The sequence below is a fragment of the Tetranychus urticae genome, chromosome 3 (genome assembly GCF_039701765.1).
Source record: "Tetranychus urticae isolate SD_2017Ah chromosome 3, NJAU_TeUrti_SD_1.0, whole genome shotgun sequence".
Classification (NCBI taxonomy): domain Eukaryota; kingdom Metazoa; phylum Arthropoda; class Arachnida; order Trombidiformes; family Tetranychidae; genus Tetranychus; species Tetranychus urticae.
In genome coordinates this window covers 9,035,110-9,062,401 of record NC_142960.1, presented here as the reverse complement: position 1 = coordinate 9,062,401, position 27,292 = coordinate 9,035,110, and the positions used below count along the sequence as shown (strand labels likewise).

Sequence of the window (27,292 nt, the reverse complement as noted above, 5' to 3'; positions counted from 1 at the left end):
ACAGCTTTTATTCAATTTCAATGTTACCTTCAATAATAATGAATAAGCTTGTGGAATAAGTCAATTTAGCAATTCCATTCAATCTGTATGTTCGTCATTCTCATGACCATAATGAAAAACTTCATTCAATGCAATTTCATGGTTCAAATAATTTGCTTTCATCAACCAAATTCAATTTTAATCTGTAAAACATGGAAACATCTGACAAAGTAAAGCAACAAAAAATGATGAAAAATTCATAAAAGCAACAATAACAAAGTCAACTTAACAACCATTAAGTAGTTCAAGTTTCATTTGCGTTTAAAATCTCAGGATTAATCATTGTCTTTCAATTTCGATAAATAATGATAACAATGGTGAGGAAAAGAAAGAAATTTTTTTTAGTTTCTCTTCTCTTTTCATCACCCAATTCTCTAGTCAATTTGATAATTTCAATGTTCACAAGAGTCGCAATAAGAGCAAGGAAAGTGTTGATAATACAATAGGATTTAAGGAATAAGAATAATGAGAATGCCAAGAAAAGAGAAGATAAAATTTTCTTTTTTTTCTCTCTCGCCTTTTTTTTCCTCAAACTCAACAAGCAATTGATTCTTATAATCAAATTGTATTCAATATTTAACCTTTTCATCGTTGGAATCACAAAAAAAGTGAACAAAATTATCAATCATTTAGTTGCTTCCATTGTATTTCAACAGCTATTAACTAATAACTCCCTGTCGAGTAGCGCCATCTTTCGACATTTTTAGTCTGGAAAATATTCTTTTCCATTTTTTTACTCAACTTGAGATAGAATTTGTTTTTTTTCTTCTTCTTTTAAACACAATTTCCATGCTCTCTATTTGCAAATATCATGGTTAATTCAATTGAAAGAAAATTTCATTTAAAATAAAGTGTTTCTTGTTTGTTACATTAAAGGAGTTAAAAGGGAAAATCAATTTTTTCCTTGTTCCATTTGTTCACACAAATAAATTAAGACATTACTATTCAACTGTAAAGTTATTTGGTTTTTCATTTCACTGTCTTTTTGTATTAACTTTGGTATTCAGGTTGAGTCTTGGTAAGAGTTTCAACAATCAAATCAAGAGGTAACAGGTTAAAAAGTTAAGGTAAACTTGAGATGAAGTAAAACGAAGAGAAAAGGAAAGAAGAGAAGAGAGAAAAAAAAGTTTTATTCAGAAGCTGTTGCTTTTGGTTACCTGTTTGAGAAGTGAAACTAATGCAAAGGACAAGGAAGTCAGGAAACAAGATCACTTGGTTATATTGGATATTATTAAATTATACTTGTCATGGGGAAAGGTAAAGTAACTATTAGAGGTTGGTTAAGACGAGCAACATGTTCAGATGTTTACGACGAAACTGAAGCTTCATCTTCATGATAGTTGCTCACCTGTTTTCATGCCTACAGTGTGTTGCAAAAATGATTTGCCGATGCGAATGTAAATGAAAATTATCGAGTTAAAAGTTTTTTTACGTGATTCGATAAATTCCAGAAATTTTACTTTTCTTTTCGAGGTTCCATTTTGACGTTTATAAATTGTTAATTTGCAAAATGAAATCAAATAAACCTTTTGTCAAGATTGCGAATCAATTTGGTTCTAAGTTGATTAGATGAAAAAGTAAACTTGAAAAATTTAATTCCACTCGAATCTTGAATTTTCTTTGCTTCAGGTTGTTGAAGATTATTGAAGTAAGCTTTTGAAGTTTTTACGAAGTCCTTTGAGCTTGGGCAAAACTGGGCAGTCTCTTTTAGGAACAAGTTATCGTAAAATATTTATTAGGATAAAATCAACTTTGAATCTGGAATGAGAGTCAATATGGTTTGGATATCATTAGCTTATTGTGACAACAATAATGCAAAACAATCCAATTCATGATAAACATTGAGAAATCTTGTTTTATTTACATTATAATCTGTTTTTTATTATTATCACAGGTGAGTTTACATGTAAACAAAAGACTATTGTTTTAGTTGTTTAAGCAAACGAAAGTAAATTGAGATTTGTAAAACTAAATAAACTATATCAGTTCTGTAAACTGAGAATTGTAAATTCCAATTGTGTAATGAAATATTTATCGAATCGAAACGAATCCAGTCATTAGTGTTTACATTTTTCATCCATTTTCTAGATTCTCGTTAATGGCTTTCGTCAAACCAACCCATCAAAAATTGCTAACAATAGCACTAAAGCCGATTCTCCCAATGAGTTAGTCGAGTTTTTGCTTTCATTTGTTTCTTGCAACCAAATTATTCTGCAACAATAAATCTTTCATTTCCAATATTCTTAAATTGATTTCAGGACAAGAACAAGAACAATCGATAATTATCGATATCTATTTCACTTATGGTTCACGTTACTTTTGAGATTCGTTTCAATTACTGATTAAAGAAGTTCGCTGCAACTAGAAAAATTTGTTCCAGTCTAGAGTAGTTATCAACTTTTCCAACGAAGTTCAATATTTTATTTCTGGTAATACTTGGGATAACAGCAATATCGATAACTTATTTTTCTGTTTTCTGTTCAACTCTGTTTCTTTCATGTTCAGCATTGAATTGGAATCAGTGAATAGACACTTGTTATGCTCACATTGAAAGAAAGTTGAAAGATGCTGACATGTGTAATACAAAGCGTAAACAATAAAAGTGGAAAATCGATATCGTTTCATCAATACAGTGTGACATTTTATAATCTGTATCAATCAGTCGAACCAGTCTTTACATTAAATCAATAAGTCTAATCAATTTCATTTCAACTTTATGATTAACTAATGTCGAGTCAATTAAAAACTATAACCTTTACATGGAAGAGTTGACCCTTTGCAAAAGATATTCAATTAATGGAACCATTTTAAAGAGCAAAGTTTCAATTACTTGAAGCAAAAATTTCAACTTTGCCCTTGTTCCCTGTACAACATCTAATTGAGTTTCAAAAGAAACATTTCAATTCGTTTAGCTGATCATTTTGTATCGAGCCAACTTGACAGATAAAAAAAGGGAGAAACTGAGAGACAGAAAAAGGTTTGTTAAATGATAATGATTAGAAGGAATCAGCATGAAAACGAATCTACTTTTTGATGGATTTATCATGTTTCACACTAATGGCTTTCCTCCATTTCAATTCAATATTATCACACTATTGCAACTGCTATTATTATACCCATTATGATCATCTTTATCATCATCTTCTTATTAAAGTTAACTTGTCACCAAAAACAGAGCCTCGAGTGAAACGGGCAAATCCATTATTTCAACTCAATATTGTATCAAATTGTATCATCTCATTAGCTTTTCAAAAATGTCAACACAAAATGAAAAGAAAAGAAGAAAAAAGTTGTTCAAAAAATGGCTTTGTTTTTCAATCCAATTCCTTCCATTTCACTAGTCTTGTGATGATTATCATGATGAGCCATCATCTTTATCCAACCTTTAAGCTAATTGTTTTCAAAGACTATCATCATGACAGAAGAATGATAAATCTTTTTCGTTGATCGAACACAGAACTTTTAGTCGGAGAGAGAAATGCTTTTTCAATTGCTAGAGTTTTGTTCAATTTTAGTTTACTTTATAATTGGTTATTACAATATTTGTTTTCTTTGGGTTTTCAATATTTATTCATTAGCTGAAAATTGAAAAGGTAAACTGAACAAAAGATGGTTGGAAAATGAAGTTGCTTGAATAGAGTTGATTCAATGTTGACTCTTTTACGCTTTTAAGATCAGCCAATAACAACAACAGGTTAATCAACTGTAAAAAGCAACAAGAAGCAACAAAACACTCGGAAAGCGTAAAGAGATGAACATGAAGAGGATGAAGAGGGAAAGAAATGAAACTCTGATGAGGAGAAGAAGAAGAAGAAAAAAAGCGAAAAGGAAAAAAAGTTTCCATTCACTTTTGTTCTCGGTTCTGGTTTTCACTCTCATGTAACCACATCAGGTAAATAGAAAGTAGGTCAACAGTGAGTGTTGAACATGGAAATGTGAACGAAAAAAGAAGAAGGAGAAAAAATGAGTTAAAATAAGAATTATCATTGACTGTGAATAACAAGGTAGAGAAAAGGTAATAAAAATTGACTTTCTTTTTGCACATTTGCCTTTAATGTTTCCCATTAAATCAAATCTTCTTTCATTCCTCAACTTCATGTTATCCTTTGAAGGGACTTCAATCTTGGGAGTTTCTCTGCATATCAAAGGACAGTTTTGGCAATGAAAAACGAAGTGTTTTGTTTGATAAAAAAAAGAGAGATCATTGGGATCGTTATAACTTTGTTTTGCCCATTTTTGTGTGTGTTCAGTTTAACTCTTGTTTAGACTGATAATGACTGAAATTAGGTTAGTTTATGGGTTTGCCTTGGAAGAACCATTAATCAAGCAATTGATTGAGCTTTAAGTGAATCTAATATGGACTCTTGCCAGTCTCTGATTAAGTATTTCAGTTGATTGATGGTGATTCAAGTTGATTATCATTGGTTAGTGAATCAATAAACAAGTAACCACATGTAAACAATTACAATGACTTTACTTTCTGTGACATGTTGACCATTCTCAATTGAATGGTCAAGATTGAATGTGTCAGATCAAGTTGATAATAGAAGCCATTAAATGTTTCACTTTCTTTCAAATGTAATTTTATTTTCAAAAGTTTATTTTTAAAAGTTCGTAAGCAATCATTATGGTTGAAGGAATGAATTGATCAACTTACACTTGCTGGAATAAGTTCAATCGAGTTGTTATGTTTATTGTGTTAAGAAAATGATTAAACTCAAAGAAAACCAGTGACTTGGAAAGATGATACTTTCATGATTTTATTCACTTAATGAGTTAACACATTTATGAACAGCAAAGAAATTTTCCTCAGAAACTAAACTTCGTCAAATGATCCAAGTTTATGTCAATGAATAGTTTTCTGGTTAAAAAGGTTAACTTGGGTAAATGCATATTGAGAAACTGGTAAACTTGGAACATCAAAAGATATCTTTGGTCATTTCGATTGTTGGACATTTTTTGGCAAACATCAATTATTGCTCCGTGATTCAAATATCTATTGTTCAATTGAATTGAGTAAAGAAGCTTAAGTGTTCACTTGGGTTTTAGCTTTTCATTAAAAGCAATGTTGATTGTTTTGGCTATTGGTTTCAACTTGCAGTTTCAGATCAACAGGTTAGCCATATCATGAGTTGAAGGATGAACAAGATTTGTCAATAAAAACTGCAGTTGAGCAAATTAATGAAAACCAGGCTCTGGAAAAGGTGAATGTTGTCCTTAAAAGTGAAGCAAAAAATCAAATAAACAAGTGAACAATGAAAGTATTGATCAGGATCGTCATTATACTCTCAATGATCATCTTGATCAACGTTAATATTGTCATTCAAGAAGAGCCTCACAATGGCAGATTAAAGGTCGATTGGTGTTTAATTTAGATTAAATTATAATGAAGAGGAGAAATAAATGAGCAACAATTTCACAATTTTCCTCAATTCACATCATTGCGTGACTTGATGCAAATCAATTCAACAATTATTATTTTCTGCAATTAATTTTTCCATAATAAATCAATTGCATCAGAGTGAACGGATTGGAGAAAAGAGGAAAAAAAAAGTTGAAATCATTCCATATAATTTACTCCCAGTTAATGAGTTTAATATTAAAAAGTGAGAAACACTTTTCAAGCTTATTTTCACCTTTACATTATCGATGGAAATGTCATAAATCATTTCAATGTTAAGTTTGCTTGGAAAGGCTGAGACCAACTAATCAATATAAATTAATATTAATCTATTTTAATAATATTAACTTGATAAGTACACATTGAAACATATTAGTTGAAGCAGCAACAACGCATTTACATAATTAATTCTGACAAACTGATTAATTCTGAAGCTGTTTAGCTTGGTAAAAAATGAGTTGCAAGATTGTCGATTGTTGGAAACTCGAATTTAATGTTCTTTGTTTTATATTTTGATACGATTGAATCGATGAGAAAAAAAAGATTTTTCTGTTTTCTGTTTTCCAGGTTTGGCTTTTTTTCATTACAAAAAGTGATGCTGTAAACGGATACAAATAGTTGACCTGATTATCATTGTTTGATTGTGTTTCCATTGATTGGTTAAAGTACATTGTAGTCGACCTGAAAATGTAAACATTTATGCAAATCATTTGATTCCGCTGTAGTCGAATTGTTTTCGAGTTATTTTATCAATATTTGCATGTTCACAAAGGGTCGACCAAAGTTGAGCTCTGCAAACAATCTCACTAATGAAACCCAGTTTCATTGCGAAAGTATTTTTTCCATTTCAACCTCTCGAGATTTAAGTATAATACCCATTTCAAGTTGAGTGAACATTTTCTTGTTTCTCCTCTTTTAACATGAAAAATATTTCCAGGTCAACATGAACAACTCTAAATGCATGAATAGCAATAAAACCAAGAAAACCAGTCAATCGTTATCCGTTCAGATTTACACATGAACCTGGATTAACCAGATTCAAGTCACAAAAGAGTGTTTACAAGCAAAATCAATGAGTGCTATTCAATTCCAAAATGGCAATAGCAAACTAATAATCGAGTTGCAAAGTATAACCACAGAAAACAGTCAAACGTAAGGCTGGTGACTGATGGAAGCTGAATGAGAATAAACTTTAATGGAAAATCGTGAGGTTTGAAAGACTCTAGAGAAATGAATTTTCGCAGAAAATTTCGACCAAAACTCACGAACAATAAACTTTTTATCGTTACTCAAACTGACACGAAAATCTCTGACGATTTGAAGATCGACGATCTCGATAAAGAACAACTTTACTACTGATCGATTTCAAAGCTTAAAATGAATTTCGTTCAATGATATATTATTTGCAAAAGTTTCGTGCAAAAGAGTTGACTGTAAAAAATGAAAGCCTTCACCTTCTCACGACCAATCGACTTTTGATAGTTGTTCAAACTGGCGAGAAAATCTCAATTGAACGATTTGACCGACTTGACCGACTTACTGATCGACTTTCAAGTTAAAATGAATTGGTCAACTTCGTCGGAACCCTAGTATTGCTGTTGCATTTTCAGCAGTTTCGGGAAAAGAGTTTAACAGTGAAGATTGAAATTGAAAGTCGACGAGCAGCATTATCTTTCCAATGTTCATTGCATCATTAAACTTCAATTAATTACGCTGACTTTTGCATTTATCAGTAAAAGAATTGCATTAGATTATTTGAATGATTCAATGAACACATTGGATAATGTATTACCATTAATGTATAATGATAACATTATTGTGATGGAACAGAGTTTGGAATAAGCTGGAAAAAAAGTTATAAATATCGATGTAAATGCATGATAATACATGGCTGGTGTACACAATAGGAATAAAATATTTTAGTCTCTCCTTCATGGTCTACACATAATAAATAATAATAAATAATAATATCTTTCTGTTTCAGTATATATCCATGTAATGGTTTAATGTTGATCAACATTTTTCCATACTTTTTCATTCTCATCCATCCAAGTCTAATTACAATGATAATCATCATTATTTCACGCTCAACAGTCTACAATGTTTGCTCAACAAAACCAAATCAATATTCATATCAACAGTTAAACAATTTTAATATGTTTTCATTTCCAGTGTCAGTTGATGAGGGAAGAAAAAATAAGACAGAAAATTCCAATTTTTTCATCTTCTTTTTTGTCAAACTTTTCTCCTCGAGAATCCTTTAGACTGGTATGAATTTTAAATGACAGCAAATGAAAAACATGGAAATATGTTAATTCAATAAATGCTAATAAAAAGCACTTGTTCCCATAATGAATAAGTTATATTATTTTCCCTCCAAACAAGAGAAGAAAACTTTTTCTTGACTTTCTTTTCTTCATCTGATTCCTCCTTGAATATTCAATTTATTAATAATAATAATGATGATAATTATAGCAATAATGATGAACTTGCTTAATACCTTGCAATTTTTCAGTCAACACATTTTCCTTTCATTTCATCATGTTAATTTGTTACCTTTTTTGTTCAGTCTTAACCATCTTTCAATCTTTCATTCTTACTCTCTCTGTTAATACAACATTATGAATAATGGTACTTTGAAAAATGAATCTTTACTTTTTTGCTTTTATCAACAATTTCAGTTATTAATAATTTGCTGAGGTAAGTTAAAAAGGTTGAAATAAGGAATGGCTTCGTGCAAAGTTAATGAAAATCTTTCTTTTCGTAGCTTTTGTTATTTACCTTCAGACCATTTAACGATCAACCTTGTAAAGCTATTTAAAAGTAGGTTCTGAACAGGAAGATTATCATAATCATTAAGAAGGGCGATGCATTGAGAAAAGTATGCAAAGATGAATAGTGAAATATCTTGCGTGTAAAATGTTAGACTTGATCATAACTTGATGGGGAAAGAGTCACTTCCCAGGTTGCAAGACTGATGCTTCAAGACCAAATCTTACGGAGATGAAAGAGATAAAAAAAGATTCTGATTTCGCTGGTTTTGAAGGTGCTAAGGATGTTGAGGGTACTGATGGTGCTAGCAATAGTGCTGATAATTATCGTCTTGATGAGAATGATAGTTCTGAGGAACGTTGCAAGAAGAAAAATTTTCACGAGAAAAGCTTATGATCCAAGTTGGTTTGATGGGACAAGGTTGACTGGTTAGGTTACAAAATTGATGGCTTGTTGCCTAAGTCGACTCATCCAGACTGTTGATTTAAAAAATGAGGGAAAAGAGGAAAATCTTTCACTTTTCTGAGCTTCTTTTTCCTGAATCTCGACTAATCATGGATTATAATTTATGACCTGCATTGCTTGGTAAACATTTTTAAAATGAAAAAAATCATAACTCAAATGTGAGGTGTAAAGGGATGCAAATTTATACATCTTTTCAGGTAGTTGAGTTGGTTTTTTGGTTTACACTTTTTGTTTTCTTGGTGGAAGAAACATGATGGATTCATTATTTTGATTTTAATGTTCCTCAACAACAATCCATTGTCTAGTTACTTTACTCAGCTATTCTTTTCTTTTTATTTATCACCTTATTTTCACCAACTTGTTCCTAATTCAATTGTGATTTTGCAGAAAAAGTTTACAAATTTTCAAAGTAATAAATTGATAGTTCATTTGAAACAACAAACTAAGCATTTAAGGAAACATTAAAAACTGTTGACATTGAATGATTGCATTACTGGGACAAGAAAAGAGATTGCATTTAGCAGCTCAAATTTAATGAATATTGAAATCTTTCAGCAATTTCCAACTGATTTTCCACTTTCATGAAATTCTTTCCAGTTTCATTCTCTCACCACAACTTGGGAATTTCATTATTAGAACCATTATTATTATCATTATTGGAAAGCCATCATTATTAGCAGACATTTGGTCGCTCATGCATTTAACCCAAACCCTGAAAGTTTCATCTTGGACTGTGCGTTTCATGGTACAAAAGATTACAATGTATTGATATAACTGCATGGTAGAAACGGAAACAAGAAACAAAAAGTAAAGAACAAAAATGTCCAAAAGAATCATTGAAGCAAATATCTAATCGATCCGGAAATGTCTTCGACTTTTCCCTTTTTTTTGTCCTTTTCATCTCTCGAACCACTCATCTTGCCCTGAAACCAACAAACATTGAACAATCACTAAACTAATTATCAGTGATTTAGCTTCTTTTTTTGTCCAATCCTTTTCTGTATTCTTTCCTATTTATCGTCACCCTGCTTACTCCAGAGACTGAACCTTGTTTTACATGAAAGTGTTTCATCTTCAATTTTAATCGATAAACTCTTTAGCTTAACCTTTAGTTAGTTAATCTTCAGGTTGAACCTTGCTACTTCAACAATTGGTTTACATTCACCTTAAATTATTAATTGTTTACTCGAGTAGTAAAACTGGGAAAACAAAAGACTATCGAGTTTAGTTAGATTTATATCAATTTGTTCAATGAAGAAACGGTAGTTTTCACGATTCTGTAAACAACAAGCCTCTTCAAATTGCCATTTACTTTAACAGCAAAATGTTATAACATTGGTAATCAAAATTTCTTATTTAAATTAACGGAAAACATTTTGTTTATGTGCCATTATTATACTCAATATATTGATTTATTCATTCTTTATCCGTTCTGAAAGAATTGAATTTCAAACCTTTATTACTAACATTTATTATTAATGTACAGAAATTGAAAAATAGCAATTTTGCAACTGATCGTGTAAAGTGATTGTGTTACAGTAATGAATTGCTGTGTCAAGTTATTTTATTGTAACTCAAATCAAAAAATAAATTAACAATAGCTTTGAAGTGAGACTAGAATATTTAATAAGAAGTTTTCATAAAGTGATAAAAAACGTTTCATTTCCTCAATAACGATCCTTAGTTAAAAATTTAAACGTGAAACATTTGTGGATTGATTATCAATTTACTATGCATATGCCAATAGATCTGCAAATTATCTTTAGCGTCAAATAGCGACTGTCCAAAGCTTGTTTAACTTTCATGACCTCGTTATTTTTGCATTATTATTTTGATAAGAAATTAATGAAACTCCTAGCTGTTTTATTGTTGAAAGTATTACTTTGATTGTAATCAAGAAATTATTGACTTGTCTAGTAAGTTGACAATAAAAGTTGAAAGATACAAGTCAAAACTTCTGGGACTCTGCACTGCTATCCTTTGCCTGTGATTACGAATTGATGAAACCTAAAACAACTGTATTGACTTAGCTAAGATTTGTGTAATCACAACTTTGATGAGTAAAGTTGATTTGATCCTAATAAACATTTCATCTGACTTTGTCATTAAGTTACAATCTGCAACTAAATAAATGTCCACTTACAAGTCCACTTGTTAGTCAAAGTAAAATCCTGACTCCTTGAAGAATAGCCTTTGCATGCTTCTACGCGAAACGTAGATGTGATTTTCAAAAAATCACGTTGCCTTGGGATTGTTTGAAATTTTCTGTTAAAGAGGAGAATTGTTTAAAATAGAATTTTAAGTTATTCTTTTCATTTTGTACTTTGCTTGTTCTTATTGAGTAGTTATGAGTGAGTATGTCAGTCATTTTTTCATTTCACGCCTGTTTGTAGGCAAAACTCACGAACGGTTAATGCTACAGACCGCTGACTTGAACCATAAGCCATAACCTAACACTAGCACAAAGCTATCCGTGCTGGCACAACACTCTAGCGCAACTAAAATGTCCGTTCTAGGACAACTCCATTATACGATGTATCTGAATCGATGAAAACTATAATATGCCTTTCTTCATTATCATTAGTTTAACTTAGTTTTTTCATTTTTTGTTAAAATTAAAACTAATTTATTTATTATGCCACCTCGAGGGTAAGTATTTTTTAATTCTATTCACTTTTGACCTTTAAATAAAGTTTGTTTTTCTCTTTTCAGTTCATCACCACCCTTAGCAGTGCAATCCAATAGAGTTTTATTTCGTTCGGAGTCCTCAATGGTCGCCGTGTCTTCTTTCATTCGAAGAACCATCAGACATGCGATCGAAAGATTCGATCATATGAGAACCTGGAAGCTCGGATCACGCGTTAGCTGGTCCATAATCAGCGCCTACAGACCCGAAACCAGGAGCTGAGGAGTGACTTGGCTGAGATGTGAAATAAACTGGCCGAGAAGGACCATTTCACGACATACATCGACCATCGCTGCCTACAGGCTTTTGGTTTCCCTCGTGAAGAGTTTCAGGAGCGGTATAAGATTGGGTTGAAAGGCGAGTTCGTGAACTTGAATTGAGAGACTCAAGTCGCGGCCTCTAAATTGTATTTTTTCATTTTCATTTTTCATTTTTTTCTCCGGAAAAAATCGATACCGTATGACGGTATTCCCCTTGACTCAAAAGCGAACAGAAGCGGTCTATCCCAGAAAAACAGACTTGTCCCAGAAAAACCAAGTCGTCTCAAATCCGGACTTTATAAGACTACTGCTGGAGAACTAGTTATTGATATATTGAAAATTTGACGTCAGTTTGGCTCTTCAAAAAACATCATAGGAAAAAGACTATAGAAATTCACTTGAATTTGTTGTTTTGATTATTTGCAAAGTATACCTCGATTCTAAAGAATCCCAACGAATTTAAAAACTATGAATTCGACTTAATCGATTCTATTTCTCTTAAAATAAAATCTTTTGACCTTGAGTTTATATTTTAAGTTGAATGTTTACTTATTTGAGTATTTCAACTCACGTGCTACCCTTCTCAGATCATAGAACTCAAATTTTAGTCACCAGCCTTTCTGATTAAACTTGATTAAACAGCGCATCAGGTTACTTTGCATTATTACTGTCACGACAAACTGATAACTCTTGATGCACGATCAGATAAACTATGATAAATATTGATTTATCAAAAGTCAACTTGACTTTCAAAAGCCCATTAATCGGTAAAAATATTTACAATTAACATTTAAAATGACAGTGTTGACAGAGTTGAAATGAAGGCTGGTAAATTCATTTACACTGACAAAAGGTAACCAAAAAGGTTGACAATATTTTTACCTACTATTCTCTTTCCATACTCTAAACATGAACCTGAATGCAATTAAACAAGGTAATCTCATCATTTTTAATTTATTTCCTACTCATCATCTTGTCTTTTTTAACATACTTTCATCAGAAATCTTTTTGATTAACTTTTACATGGAAAAAAAGATGAAAACAAAATCCATTGAAAGGTAAGAAAAAAAAGTGAAACCCATGAAAAGCATTCAGTCATTATCATGATTATTATTTTTATTACTTATTTACTCGTCAACTCATTTAGTTATGTAATGGTTAAACATTTAGCAAATGAAAGTAACTTTCTTGCAATAATTAGAACCAATGATAATGAGAAAAGGTAAAAAGCATAACTTTCATTAACTTTACCATTGCAAGAGTCAACTCAATTCTGAGCACTTGTTGATTCCAAACAGCATCAGTCAATGATTAATCATTTCTTGAATTAATTTGGAAACTAAGTTAATCAAAAAATTAATTGGTAATACGAGGTGAACCTGGAATAGCAGGAATGACTAGGAATTTGAAAAAAAGTCAAAGTAAATTTACAATCAAGAGCAAAAAGAAGTGGAAAAATTAAACTCTTGACAATTTAAACTGTAAACTGTTGATGGTTTAATAACTAATTTCCGTTTCATTACAAATTAAAAATTAAGTTAACATCTAATTACTTTGATTGCATTTATGGAATGATGGAAGAATGAAGCGAAATCGTTGGAACTTGAAAAAATGGAAAATATTTCAACCATTCAAGGCACAAAGAATTGAATCTTTTTTCGTCTCAATTTAGATGAAGATGAAACTTTATCCAAGACAAAAAGTGTACATCAAATTGATGGATGCAAAAATGTTATTAGCTAATGAAACTACAATTTTGTATCCATCACTTGAACCTCTGATGAACCTCAAGTTGAAACGTTTTCTCAACCTTTCTACTCTCACTGGTGCCTATTGATTTCCATTGTTGACTCTTTTGTTTCCAGTTTTCTGATTAAGATGAAAGTTGACTATCAAAGTTGATCTATTTTGTGTTTCTTTTTGTTGCTTTTTGATTGATAACAGGATCTGACCCAGACCAAAATGTATCCTCAAGTGGTTAAGAGCAAGTCAACAGAAAAGCTTTTTTTTCTGGTAAATTTTTTCTCTACATTTGGCCCTTGTTTGGTTACCTTGCCTTTAAATAATGTTGACTGTGCTGTTTACTGAACGAGGGAAAAAGGAGTAAAAAATGTGAAACTCGAAAAAATAATATCAAGCAATGCAATTCAACTTTTCTCATGTTGCACTTGATCGTTGATAAGTTTTCCTCCAAGGATCAAGCCTGTCAAAATGCCAGAATGCTACAAATTTCAACAAAATTAATTTTACTAATTTCTCGAGTTAAACTTTGAGACGAGTCTGACAACGATCAAATTTCTGAATAGACAACCTTTGCGCTCGACTTTTGTCCTTTTACCGACCAAAAAGGGAATCAACAAATCGAAGATTGGAATCCAATTCAACCGCGAAATTCCGGGAAACATTTATTCCAACTGTTGCGCAGAATTTTCAGTTCGCAAGAAAATTTCCGGAGAAAAACGTTTCCAATCGATTCGTTGGTTAATATTAATCATAATTCCATGATTGTCACAGAATTTCGAAGAAAAGTCAATTTATATTTGTTTTCGTTTTTCGTCGTCACTTCGTTTTCCAGTTGAATTGAGAGTTTTAAGTTGACAAAAACTTCGTGCTTAACTTTAGACTAAATGTGAACGTCAAGTGTTATGACTACTTAACTTGTTCAAACGATGAATGATGAACAAAATATCCGCAAGTAAAGGAAATTATAATTAAAATTGAATTAAAAGAATTTCTGAAGAACATTCTTAAAATTCTATCTACCATGCAATTCTGCTCATGGTTGGAGGAGTTGAAGTATTAATCTGCCAGTCTCAACAATTTTATGTTCAATTCTTGAGATTTCTTTCAACTTCTCATCATTTGAGTTAAAGAGTTCAGAATATATCAATAGTTGAATTATTGAAGAAGTTTCAGGGCTCTTCTGATGAAATAATTTCTTTGCCAGATATTCATTAAAAGATATAAATTGATATCAACCTTTCAATCTTGAGTTTTCTGTGTACATTGATTCAATATCAATAAAGATTTTCTGTGAAGATCAATAAAGATTTGAATTTACACTCAACATTAACCATCATTATTAGATCATGGATTTACAGATGAATCAGTGAAACATCACAGAATTGATTACATGAAAGTTAAGACTTGGAATGGAGTGAAAAGTCAACTTTTCCTAGTTTCTGACATTTCATGCAAATCGACAGTTTTGACCAATTTACTTCACTTGATAGCAAAAAACTAATGTTTCAAGTTGCAGTATGGTCAACAAGGTAAAGTTCAGATCGATTATCGAGAAATTGAATAATGTGACAAGGTTAGTTGATGATTAGGATTGTAATTTTCATGATGACAAAGAGAAAGTAAAATGCTGGTCAAAGTCACTGTAAATAGATTAAAAAGTGAGCCAGTAATTGGAGCTGAGAATCAGCGTTCTTTTCATATCCAAATTTGATTAAAGATAATTTCATTTCGATGTAATAATTTCCAAGTTTCATCAGAAGATTTACCTTTTCTCTCCTTTATCTAAACCTTTAGTTATCTTGAGTTTATCTTCTCTTATTAAAGGGAAATCGCTTTGATGAATAATATTACCATGAAAAAGAAGAAGAAGAAGAAAAAAGAGAACACAGAATATAATCAGTTTTCTCACTTTATTTACTTGTTGACTTTTCTGTAAACATTCCCATTTCCTGATTGATCTCAATCTGAACGAGACTTGGAAAGGCTGTCTGTTGAACAAGTTTATGTAAAATGTCGCCTTACTTCTTGTTGGGTGAAAATTTTCTCATTTTCATGGTGTTCGAAATGAAAGAATAAGGATAAGAAGAAAAAAAAATGTCAACTCAATGTCCCTTTGGTAATAAGGTTTTACCTTTTGTCAAACAAGAAGACAAACTTTTTCTCTTTCTGTCAATTCTTCTGCAAATCTTCCTGTAAAAGCTGAAAGTTTATCTGAGAAATTTCCTCTTCTTTTCTCAACCTGCAAGGTTGACATGAAAAGGGTTAACAAAATTGATTCAATTGTTGCTGCTTTTTTCCGCACTTCTTGTCTTTTCACTTTCACAGTTTCAATGTAATACAGAAGGCAACATTTCAAAGTGAAAACTTGACAACAATTGTAATCACATTTAATTTAACCTTACAATCTTTTCTCATCTCTTTACCTTTCCTGACCCTATTTATAACTCTAATTTTGTATTCTGTATCATTTTCCTGTTTCCTTTTATTCACCTTAAATCATCATGTTTCCATTGTTATTGAACATTCTATTGTCAACCCAATATCATCAATTGTTTCACTGAAAACATTTATCACTTTGATAACCAGCAAAATTGAATAAGAAGTAACCAGGAAAAATTTAAGAGGCAAAAGAGTCAAGCAAAAAGTCCATCCATATTGATGGTTTCATTGATTGTCAAAATTGTTTCAATGCAACATATCGATTTAATGCGATTGTTGTTCACAAAATGATTTACAATTGTCAGCTTTGATTCAAAAAGATGATTAATCAATAGATTTACAATCATTTTAGACAATTGGTTAAATTGTTAACTGTTAACCATTTGCTTTGAAATTGAAAAGTTGCTTTCCTTTAAAAAATGCATTTCATTTTGGATTCACTTCTTCACGCAAAATATCGATTGTTTTGCCATTAAAAATTATGCTCAAGTTAATGTTTGATTTACATATTGGCTATTGAACAAGTGTGAAAATATTAAAGAGTAAGCAAACAATAATAGACGAAAAAATGAAGCCTTTTTGCTGTTTCAATTCACTTGCAAGCTGGTGAATCAATATTGTAATATATTAATCGGAAGAACATGATTTCTGATGAATTGAAGGGAAAAACCTTGCAACCTCTTCTCTTCCTATTCACCATGTTCATCATCTTTTTCCTTCTTTACATTTACACTTTAATTTTGAGTTTACATATTAAAAACTTGGAAACATTTCCTATTCATTTTGATGAGGTTGAACAAAAACAAGCTGAAAAGGATAACATTGAGAGTGATCAAGGTGAAAATGGGTTTTTTTTCTGGCAAGAAGGTTTTCTCTGGTCAATTCTGGTCAAATCAGGGAATAAGCAAAATGAGAAAAAGAAGCGAAAAGTTAATAACAAAGACAATGATAATGATAATGACGAGCAGGTAACCAACAGGGAGTTTTGACAAGACTATTCAATTGGAAGGGATGCAAAATGTTTAACTGATAAAATGTTTTCTCAATGTAATAATATGTGCATATTATTAACATTATTATTGCCATTGTGTGCAACTTGATTGTTATACTTTTGTTGTTGCTTTAAACGATACATTACATTAATTCCTTTAATTGTAACCATTCTCATGGAATCAGTAATGACCATTGTCAACGAGTTTTGTCAATGTTAACCTTTCCATTTGTTTTTTTTGGTTTGTAAAGAAGTGAAAAAGGTTAAACATTGGACAGACAAATGTTGCGATTAGTGACAATCCCAAAATTAATACTAATTGATCTCAATTGAAATGATAATTAATGGGATCAAGGGTAAGATAATGAAAGACAAAAGACAAGATTTACTGTAATCATCATTGGATTAGAAGAGACTTGAAAAAGATGAAATTCACTTGAATCCGGCTCAAAGTGTTAATTACAATTAATCAAAGAAACACAATTTCCAGTAGATTTAGTTGTCACTTGTAATGTAACCTAAGATTAAAAAGTGAATGGATATTGAGTTGATGTTTCAGGTTAGGTTGGTGGACTTTCATTTTTTGGGTTTTGAACCAGATTTTTGTACGTTAATGCTTTGCTTGGAATCTAAACAATTATAATTGAGTTGCTGATCGACTTCGGGTTTGCTCAATATTGGTCAAGTAATAGATGTTGAAAAATGTTGATTATCTTTGGTCTTCTCAGTTGTAATTAACATTTTTAATTAACTTGAAGAGCATATGTTTTCAAATGGTTCCTCTTTCCCTTCTTCCTCATCAAATTGTTTGATTACTGAGTCGCTTCTCCCTGTTTAATCACTATTTATTGTGTTCTCAGAAATTACTCAACTTGAATAAAACTAAATCACCTTCAAATTGATTAATAGTGTTTATTGCATCTCCACATTATCAGAATATATCCATTCTTCATCCCAGTAGAGCTCTTACAATTTGATGATAATAAATTAAATTTAATCTTAAACTTTGTCAATAACTCGGAACCAGATAAATGTCACTTTCAAGGGTTAAAAGCTTAAACGAATCCAGTGAAAATGTGAAAATTATTGTTGCAACAAAATTTACAATAAAGCTCAACATTTCAGCTTCCATTTCGTACACTTTCCCTTGACCATAACTCGGCTCATTGACTATAAATTGTTTTTCAAGAAATTTCAGCTTCTCTTCACTATCTTTTCGGTTAAATCAATAATTTCAGCTTTGATATTGTTTTACAGGGAATAAATTTTGGCATCTTCCATGAGAAAAAAGAAATAACACAAATTAGCTGAGCTTTCTGATCAAATTTGTATGGGAACATTCATTATTGATCAACCCAATTTTCAATAGTAACTGGATGGCAAAAGTGAAGGTTACTAAGATTTTCGTAGATTAGACATTTTATTGTACTAAAATTTGATTCCATCGAAAATTACAGTTTAGCTCTTGACAGACAGACAGCCTTATTAAAGTTAGACAAGGTTGATCTTGAGGCCCAACCAGATACAATAACTGTCTCGGTTGAATGGGAAAACAAGGCACTTTAATGTCTACTTTCACAGGCTGAGACGTGTTCACATTTCAACCTAAATAAGCAAAGTTATTTTGCATTATTACTGTAACTGGTATTGTTCAAGAAACTGACAAAAACATGTAACAAAACTGATTAATTTGAGAGTTTCCCAGATTTCATCAGATTAAGAGACTGAAACATTAAACAGAACTGGTTGCTATTCAAGTTACATTTCAATAAACAGATAGACGAATGATAACAACAATTTCTGGTTAAAGATGCACAACTCAACCCAACACACAGGACAAAAGCCCTTAATCAAACTCCAACCAAATTGGTAACTCAACGTAAATCTAAAGAAGCAATTAAAGAGGAAAAGGAAAACAATTGAATCTTCGTTTTAATTAAGTAATTGATTAATGAGAGAAAATTGGTTTTCCTTAAAAATTGATTGCTCTCATTTCGTTGCCTGACTAACATTTCAAAAGCAACTCTCAACCCAAATCAATCTAAAAACGCTTTTGTTGTTTAATTGTAATAATGATCATGAAATTGGTTCACATTGTATTTAATATCAAGAGTAACAAATGTATCTATTGGTTGGGAAAACATTCATTAAATCAATATGCAAATGACCAGTGAAATGAATAGTTAAAGTTGATTGTTCACAGTTTTGACACTTGTTTCCATCATTAATGAAAAACTGTCAATAATACAAAAAAAGGTGAAATCAAATGATTGAACCATTTTGTTATTAGGAATCAATGTTTACCATTAACACTGTTAGCCATTGTTATAACCTGCAACCATTATATATCGATGAATCGACAATTTATTCTGTACATTTTTCTGGCCATTTTTTCGATAATCTTTGTTGTACCTTTTTCGAAGTAAAAAAAAACAAAAAGAGCAAAAGAGAAATGGAAAGGAAAACAAGAAAAAGCTTACTCAGATTAACAATGAAATATTAATGATACACTCTTCAAGAATGGGTTCATTATTACTTCATGTTGTTCACTGTCTCATGTTGCACCAGATGTTGTTTGGATATCACAAGGATCATCACTATTATCATGATTATTATCATTCTCAAGATTAAACGAAACAAAAGTTGACTCAATTTGACTGTGAAACAGCATCAATCAAGATTTACTTTGAAAATGTTTGGGAATTGAAAATGTTGTGACGATGCTGGGAATCACTTTTGAAATGCTGTTAAGGTTTTGTCATTTAGCAAACCATTGAGTATCATCTTCATTCTGATTCTCATGGTGTATCAAAGGAATGAAAGATGAAAAGAGGAAAAGTGAAAAAAGATTAGAAAAAAAAAGAAAAGGAAAAAAAGTTCAATAAAAAGAGATTATTTTTTTCTTCTTTTCACTCTTTTCTCCTTTTTTTGTCTTGAAACTTAAATTTCATGTCAAATGTAATTGACCCTTAAAATGTTTTGTACTGAACAAGTTAATTTATAATGTCAATTTGGCCGTAATTGATCTGGATTAAAATTGATCTGTTGATAGGGTTACATTAACTATCATTTAAATGGAATCATTTGGGTTTAATTTTCTTCTTCTGTTTGGATTCCTAGTGTTTACTTGATCAAACAATCCTGTAATTGTGTCCATTTCATTATCGGTTTAAACTCGATATTTACTGTTCCTTTAATGGATTTTGCTTGAAAGTTGAAACTGAATATTTAAAAGTCAATCTCTTTCTCGCCATTCAATTAAAAGTTGATCAACAATAAATGTCCATTTTAAATGTTATTCAAATGAAATGTTTACTCAAATCGAATCAACTTTGACATTAATATTATTTCCTTTGCTATTAAGCTTGCCAATCCCTGTGTCACTTGTCAATCATTTGGAAACAATTCAGAGTAAAATGAAAAATTTCATTGCTTTTCCAGTCAAAATCGTCATTGATTCTGTAAATTTAAAGTTCATGTTTTAACCTGCTAATTGATCAACTCTTGCAATGAAAAGATTCAAGTTATTGAAAGTCCATTTTGTGCCTCACAACTCCCAGTTTTGAAAGGAGTTTTACTTTAAATTATCAATTCTTATGATATTTCTGTGATTGATATCGAGATTTGGATTTGATCAATAATTGATTAATCGTCAATTTACTCTTTATTAGAATCAGATTTTATTAATCAAAATCTCGCTTTATGTCTTATCAGTTTCTAGTCTTGATACAATCTTCACCTTTAGTTGCTTTTGATAAAAGTGTTGAACGCATCTTTGTTAATCTCTAGTTTCTGATTCAGATTTGATTATTGATTGATGAGAGGTCAATTTTTACAGATTAAAGGGTGACTTACTTTGCACTGATTTTATATCACAAAGGTTTATGCATTATTCATATCCAACATGAGGATGCCGATCATGAGTGATCTTTTCACTTACATTGTGACTGCGATGTAATTCAGACTGAAAATATTCAAAATTGTCAATAAAGAACAACATCAAAAAAATAAAATCTTTGGCTCTTGTCTAATGAAAAATTCAGTCTCGGGATGATGAAAAAGCCTTTCAAAGTTACTGATAAAATAAAAACTAAGATTTCGTCAGTTTTATTTTCTTAATTTTGCCATCAATTCACATTGAAATAGATCAGGATTGCAAATAAAGAAAGTCAAATAACAAGATCCTTTGATCGTTAATTGCAGAGTGTAGTTCAAGCGCGTAAAGCCACCAAAAAACCAAGCTATGGAAAGCAATTTCCTATTCTGTTTTGAACATATGAATTAAGAAAAATTCAAACAAATTGATAACAGGAGCCTCAAAATTTAAGGTCAAAATTTGCAACCCAGATTTTGAATTTACTTCATATTCAACAATAAATTACAATTTCCATAATCAAAAAGATTTCCCGAAATGCAATGCTTTAAAATTCCGATCAGTTTAACTCCGATCTGGCTTTTCAATGAATGTAGTCTAATGCTAGTTCATTTCGTCCGGATGTCAAACATGATAAATCGGTCGTAAAAATTGTTATTGATTAACTCTACGTATTTCAACTCGCTTATGAAAAAAATTGAAAAACAATAATTTTAATCGCAATAAGAGAGCAAAATGAAATGAACAAAAGGACTTTTCCAGTTGACTTTAAACAGATTAACTTTGGATCAACAGTAGTTTAATCTGTCAGGACCTTTTCATTTGACAAAACAGATTAATTCAAAAGGTAAAGATTGTACTTCGATTAGACTGTAAGCCTGTACATCAGGTTAAATGAATCAACTTTGACTTAACCTATGATTAAACTTTAGATGTGAAAAACCCAAAATTATCATCTAATAACTCCATCTGATACTTATGCTCATTGTTTCGAGACCACAGCCTTTAGGTTTGGCAAAATATTCCAGGCTAAGAAGATTAATGTGAGATGAAAAAAGTTAATCTAATCTAATCAGATAATCTGACAAAATTAACAAAAAAAAACCTTCGATCGACATTTGGTTCAGAATTAATTAGATGTTATCAAATGGGAATGTATCAAATCATTGAATTTTCAATTGAACTTGGAATGATCACCTTTGATCTCGCAAAGACAAAAGGCAAAAAGTGTTTCAAATTACCATGAACAGAAAAAGATGAAAACTCGGATAAATTATCCAATTAACTGTTTTTAATCGATAAATCAAAGATCCAAGTCGACTAATGGTCTCATCCATTTAGAAATTAAAATAGTGAAAACTTACAATTAAATAAAAGCGACAGACAATACAAAACAGACTCGTAACCATTAATGATACTTAGTTAATTAATAACCCAAAATGTCAATATAAATGGTTAATTTTCCCTGTTAACCATCATAAATATGAAGATGAAAGTGAATTAAAAAGGCAGAGTAAACATGGGAAAAGGTTGAACAGTAATTGGATGAGTTGAGAATCATTTGTACACTTATTTTGATTTGTATTACTTCAATCTTTTTCAATTACTTTTACCAATTCTCTTCTCAATTTCATTTCTGTTCAATATCACAATTTTTCATCCTCATTCCTTCCTCAAGATTGAAGGTAGCAAACTAACCAACACAGGCTTTACTATCAATCACATTTCACACCATTTTCACCTTTTCCTTGCCAACAATATTATCCAAAAAGGTAATAGCATTAGATGTTGCAAGCAACAAATTTAAATACATTACTTATCATCAATGGAAATTCAATCCAATTTTCAAATGTTGAACCTTTAAAACAACACTTTTCCTCATTATCATCCAACATAATCCTCATCTTCACATCAACCTTTGCTTTCAATTAGTCAATTTAGGCCGCAAGTCATAGGCAAAGTGCATTAATTTTTTAACCTAACAAGCTTACTCTTTGCCCATTACATTGCATTAAGTGAAGCCATTTTTTCACGTAAATTTTTTTCCTTCAACTTTGTTCACTTTCATCAGCTTTTATCTTCCCATGAAAATGGTTTGAATTCCAGTCTTGCAATTGTTTTCCAGTGAAGAGGAAGAAAATGTTTCATCCTTTGAATTCTTGATTCCAACACATTTCATTGCCAATTATCATTTCACATTTTGTTTATTTTTTCATTTCTTTTCTTTCCAATCAAATCTTTTTACTTCTTTCATCCCTTTAACAACTCAATCAAAATTCAATCAAATGAGAGTTTTCATTTCGCATGGAAGATTAACTGGAAAAAGCAACAAAATGACAGTAAAAAGAAAGTCTATTAAAAGACAACAATTGATATTAAATATTCTTGCTGATGTGAAATAAATAATGATGATTTGGTAAAGGTAATAACAGATGAAAAGTAAAAATAATTTTCACTCCCTGTTACCATCTAAATCAATTTATCATCATCACTCCATAAAAGATAATAGTTTGCAATGGAAGAAAAAAAAAGTTGCTCTTTCAATGTTTTCCCTTTGGTTTTACAAGCGATGAAAGATGTGAAAAAACATTAATAAAGATTTAATGATTGTAAATAATTTATTAACCATTATCATTATTATTAATTGTTTGTGAATGTGCCGAGAGAAGAAGGAAAAGAGAAAGAAAATTCTTGGGTTAAAATTTTCAGGGTTTACCTGTAAATGGGTTGAGTTTTTACTTGATCCAGTTTGAATAGCCTTTGAACAATAAGATCCTTCAAGGAAAATTAATCCACAAGGTTTACCCGAGCTTTCACTGTCATAGTAAAAGAATAGGTTTTGATATAAGACGAACCAGCGAAGTTGCCATTTTGAACCTTCGGTTGTCCGCTTGAACAGGTAACCTTTTTTACTGTTATCGTGTAAGGCCTTATCAGCTAAAGCAAATAGCTGAAGATCATTCATACGCAAACTACGTTGCATGATGAAGATCTTGGCTAGGAAATTGATGCTAGTGATGGTGGCAATTGTAATACACTTGAGATGAAAATTTAAATGGTAACAAGTGGAAATGGATTGGATTTCAAGTGTACGATGATCAACAATTAATGGGTCACAGTGATTCCAATCAAATGGTTCATTACAACTGATTAATAATCAAATCACATAATTTTTCCAGTTTCCTTTCGACCTTTTTGTGTCTCATTCACTTTGGGTTTAGTTTTTGGTGTTACTCTTTTTGGTTGATTTTGTTTTTTTATTTCTTTTTGCTCTTAGAAACAGATTTTGGTTTCTTTTTGGGTTACTTTTTTTTCACTGATTGCTGTTGGAATCAACAAATTAGGTGGAAATTGTTATTCACAGGTTGATCTTGTTGGTGATTTAATGGCTATTAAATGATAATTTGATTGCTATGAACAGACGTTTCAGTGTTAAGACAAGTTTGTTGTTACTGTTTGGTGTTTGATGTTGCCATTAAAATGTTGCTATTAATATGAGGAAAAATGGTTGCAATTAAAATCATGATTGATCTTTTTCTTTGGTTTTGTTTGATTATAACATTCTTGTTAATTGGATTAACGATTACTGGTTGTGATTAATAACGATGAACAAGGTAAAAAGATGATGCACAAGTTTCAGGATGAGCCTTTTATACACTCTGTTGATGTTGTATGAACAAAGACTATGATTTGATAGATGAGCAAGATGAGCACGATGATGACAAGATGATGTGGTTGATGATGAAGCAAGAGGAAGTAAGGTGAAATGAGATGATGAACAAGATGATGATGATTAAGATATAAAATGAGGAAAAAGGGTTTTCAGAAAAGTTGATAAAGTCTTTGAGTAAAGTTGGTATAATGTTTGCTTTTATTGATGTGTAACAGTGTAGGATGAAGACAGTAAATGATGAAAAAAAAGTGTTATCGGATGATGAAGATGATGGTAAAGATGATGCTGGTGATGATTGTTATTGTTGTTTCCTTTAATCAGAATAAAATAGTTTGCAGTTACTTTTCATCTTGCAACAGAAGTAGATAACTTTGAATGTTGGATGAAAGGGAATTGGTTTTTTGTAGCCAGTGGTAACTGTTGTTATTGTTGTTGTTGTATGAACATAAATGAGATTGTGATGGATTGAAGAGTAAGATGATGCAGATGGAGATGAGGATGAAAAATTTGAAGATAGGAAGAGCGAAAGGTAAGATTGCTAGGCTTAACCATAATTTGATTCCTCTTGTAACGCTATTGAAAGCATACTTGTAACGTTTTCACCATTACCATTGAGTAAATAAAGTACAGTAAGTATAAAGAAAGGGATGAAGATGAAGATGATGATGAGAGGGAAGATGAGGATGATGGTTTAGGATGAGAGGGAAAAAAGGAGAATGAAAATGATATAAAAGTTTAGGTAAGGTCCATAAAGAGCATGATTGCTGCTCAAGAAAAAGTAATGAAATGGGTTTACCTTTGCTCTCTTTACACTTTTTTTTATCATTTTCATCATCGTCATTACATTCGTCTTTATATTCATCCTGTCTATTTAACTGTCTATTAAACTATCTATTCTTACCTTAATCAATATTAGCCAAGGTTTAAACCAGCTTTTGGTTAACAAAAAAATGATACAAATAATTATCAATATGCATAGGCGAACTTTTCTACCTGTTTGCTCCAAAGAATTATTTTGTTATTCATTTTTTATTTGTCTTTCTGGTAGTTGACTAGCATTATATTAATTGTTTTCATGGTAAGCTTTGAATATCCTTTGAATAGCTTATTGTTGTCACTACTGAAAATGCTGAATGGAAAAATGTCGCCGTTTCCTTTTGGTACAATCAGTTTTGCTTTTGGTAATATGAATCAATTTGTTGGAGTGGTGAATAAATCCAGATGAAAAGAAATGATTCAATCGTTAATAATTTATTGATTTTATCAAACGATTAATGTATTACAATTGACTTGCGTCAACAAAATCAAGCGAAATCCATATTAACGCATTAATCAAATTACAAATCCATAAGATTTTACTTTCTATAACCACGACTGGCTCTTCGTCCACGAGCTTTTTCAAATTTACGTCCTTTAGACCTAACATAAGGTTTAGTGTGAGAGTGTGGAACACCAGGAGCTGGACCAAAGTGTTTGCAAGCCTCTCTAGCGGTTCTTCGTCCTTGGATAAGAAGTGTATTCTTACCGGTTGGAGATTTGACAGCGAGCTGGTCAATGGTTAAACATTCTCCACCAGCTTCTAATATCCTTCTTCGAGCTTGCTTTGAGAATCGGAGAGCACAGACAGTCATTTTTGGAACCTCGTGGACACGAATGTCATTCAATACATCCCCGATTATGACAGCTATTTTATTCTCATTACCTGGCTTCTTAACTTGACGGATCTATTAAATAAAGAAAAGATTACACAATTAGTTGGATCAAAACTGAAAATGGACCCAGACAAACACTGTGGACCACTTGAAAAACCATGAGGTTGAAAATAATGAACAATATCACTACTGAAACAGTGCATAATTAAGTCGAAAATATACTAACCAAACCCATTAGAGAAATAGGAGCTCGATTTGTTTGACTCATAAACAGACGTCTTAGAATAATGTTATTAAACTTTTTACCGGTCCTACGAGCAAGATAACGATACAGCTGTAAAATAAAAGCACAGAGATTTAGTACAATGGAGAGGCAGAATGGCAGTATGACGATTTAAATGAAAGAAAAATCGGTCACTGCAATAGGTGAACAAAAGAGAAATAATTGAATAACTTACCTTAACTAACAGCAGAAGATAAGGATCCTTACTTTTAGGTGCTTTCCTTCTAACCTTTCGGTCATTTTTGTGGCAAATATCAATACCCTAGAAACAAGATAAATGGAATCAGGCATTAGCAAGTGTAATCTTTGTTAAGTAATATTAATAAAACTTACCATTATTGATTAACTTAAATGAAAACAATTATTAAATTAAACACCAAAACAATTTAACTCAACTTGAGTGTAAAATTACACACACATTAGTTGGATCAGGAAACACCACTCGCCATCTATTTCCGAAACTTGAGGTTACCAGGGTTACCATATGAAAACTTAATAGAAAAGGCCGGGAAAATTGATTCAAGATAAATGTTAACAGAAAACCCAAAAGATGGCAGCTTTTACTTTGAACTATTGTTGAGTATAAAAATCATCTTCAACGACAATTATCATCATTTTAATTAGTTCATTAGCTATAAATATAATTGTACCCATAAAAAATATCCATATCATCATCTAGCTTTTTTCACGGACAAAATCATTAGCTTATGACAACACACAATATCAATGAGAAGATTATTTCTTTTATTTGTATGATAATTGACAATAAATGCTTTCACGATCAGATTGTTATTAACAGTAAAGATCAAGCATTCACCCAACAACCAGATCAACACTTATCCTTTATCTTTAATTTACCGATATGTGCAAACATTAGACCTAACAATAAACACTTTCATAGCATAAAATTTATGCACTTTTAGACTTGATGGGTCTATGTTGAACTTAAGCTTGAAGTAAATACAATTCCGAAGTTTAATGGCTTAAAGTTTGAAGTCGAATCACTTGTTAATC

The 27,292-nt window shown here is 31.1% G+C and overlaps 2 protein-coding genes across 5 annotated transcripts in view; both read right to left on the bottom strand.

Moving 5' to 3' along the window:
* The window catches only part of LOC107369255 (ras-specific guanine nucleotide-releasing factor 1-like), a 46,584-nt gene extending 22,781 nt beyond the window's left edge, over nucleotides 1-23,803 (bottom strand). For 2 of the 4 annotated variants that reach the window (XM_015937194.3, XM_089269063.1), the window contains exon 1: nucleotides 23,387-23,781. In XM_015937194.3, coding sequence (XP_015792680.1) covers nucleotides 23,387-23,653 — 267 coding nt within the window. In that variant the 5' untranslated portion in view covers nucleotides 23,654-23,781. Of the gene's footprint in view, nucleotides 1-23,386 lie in introns of all 4 variants that reach the window. The other 2 variants (XM_015937191.3, XM_089269062.1) reach the window with 2 other exon arrangements.
* Nucleotides 23,804-25,578: 1,775 nt separating this feature from the next.
* Nucleotides 25,579-26,693, bottom strand: RpL18 (ribosomal protein L18). The gene is made up of 4 exons (XM_015937322.3): nucleotides 26,612-26,693; nucleotides 26,454-26,540; nucleotides 26,222-26,329; nucleotides 25,579-26,067 (listed from the first exon to the last, which is right to left on the bottom strand). Exons 1-4 carry the CDS (start codon nucleotides 26,612-26,614, stop codon nucleotides 25,699-25,701), a joined length of 567 nt encoding a protein of 188 aa, XP_015792808.1. The 5' UTR covers nucleotides 26,615-26,693; the 3' UTR covers nucleotides 25,579-25,698.
* Between the last annotated feature and the right edge of the window lie 599 nt (nucleotides 26,694-27,292).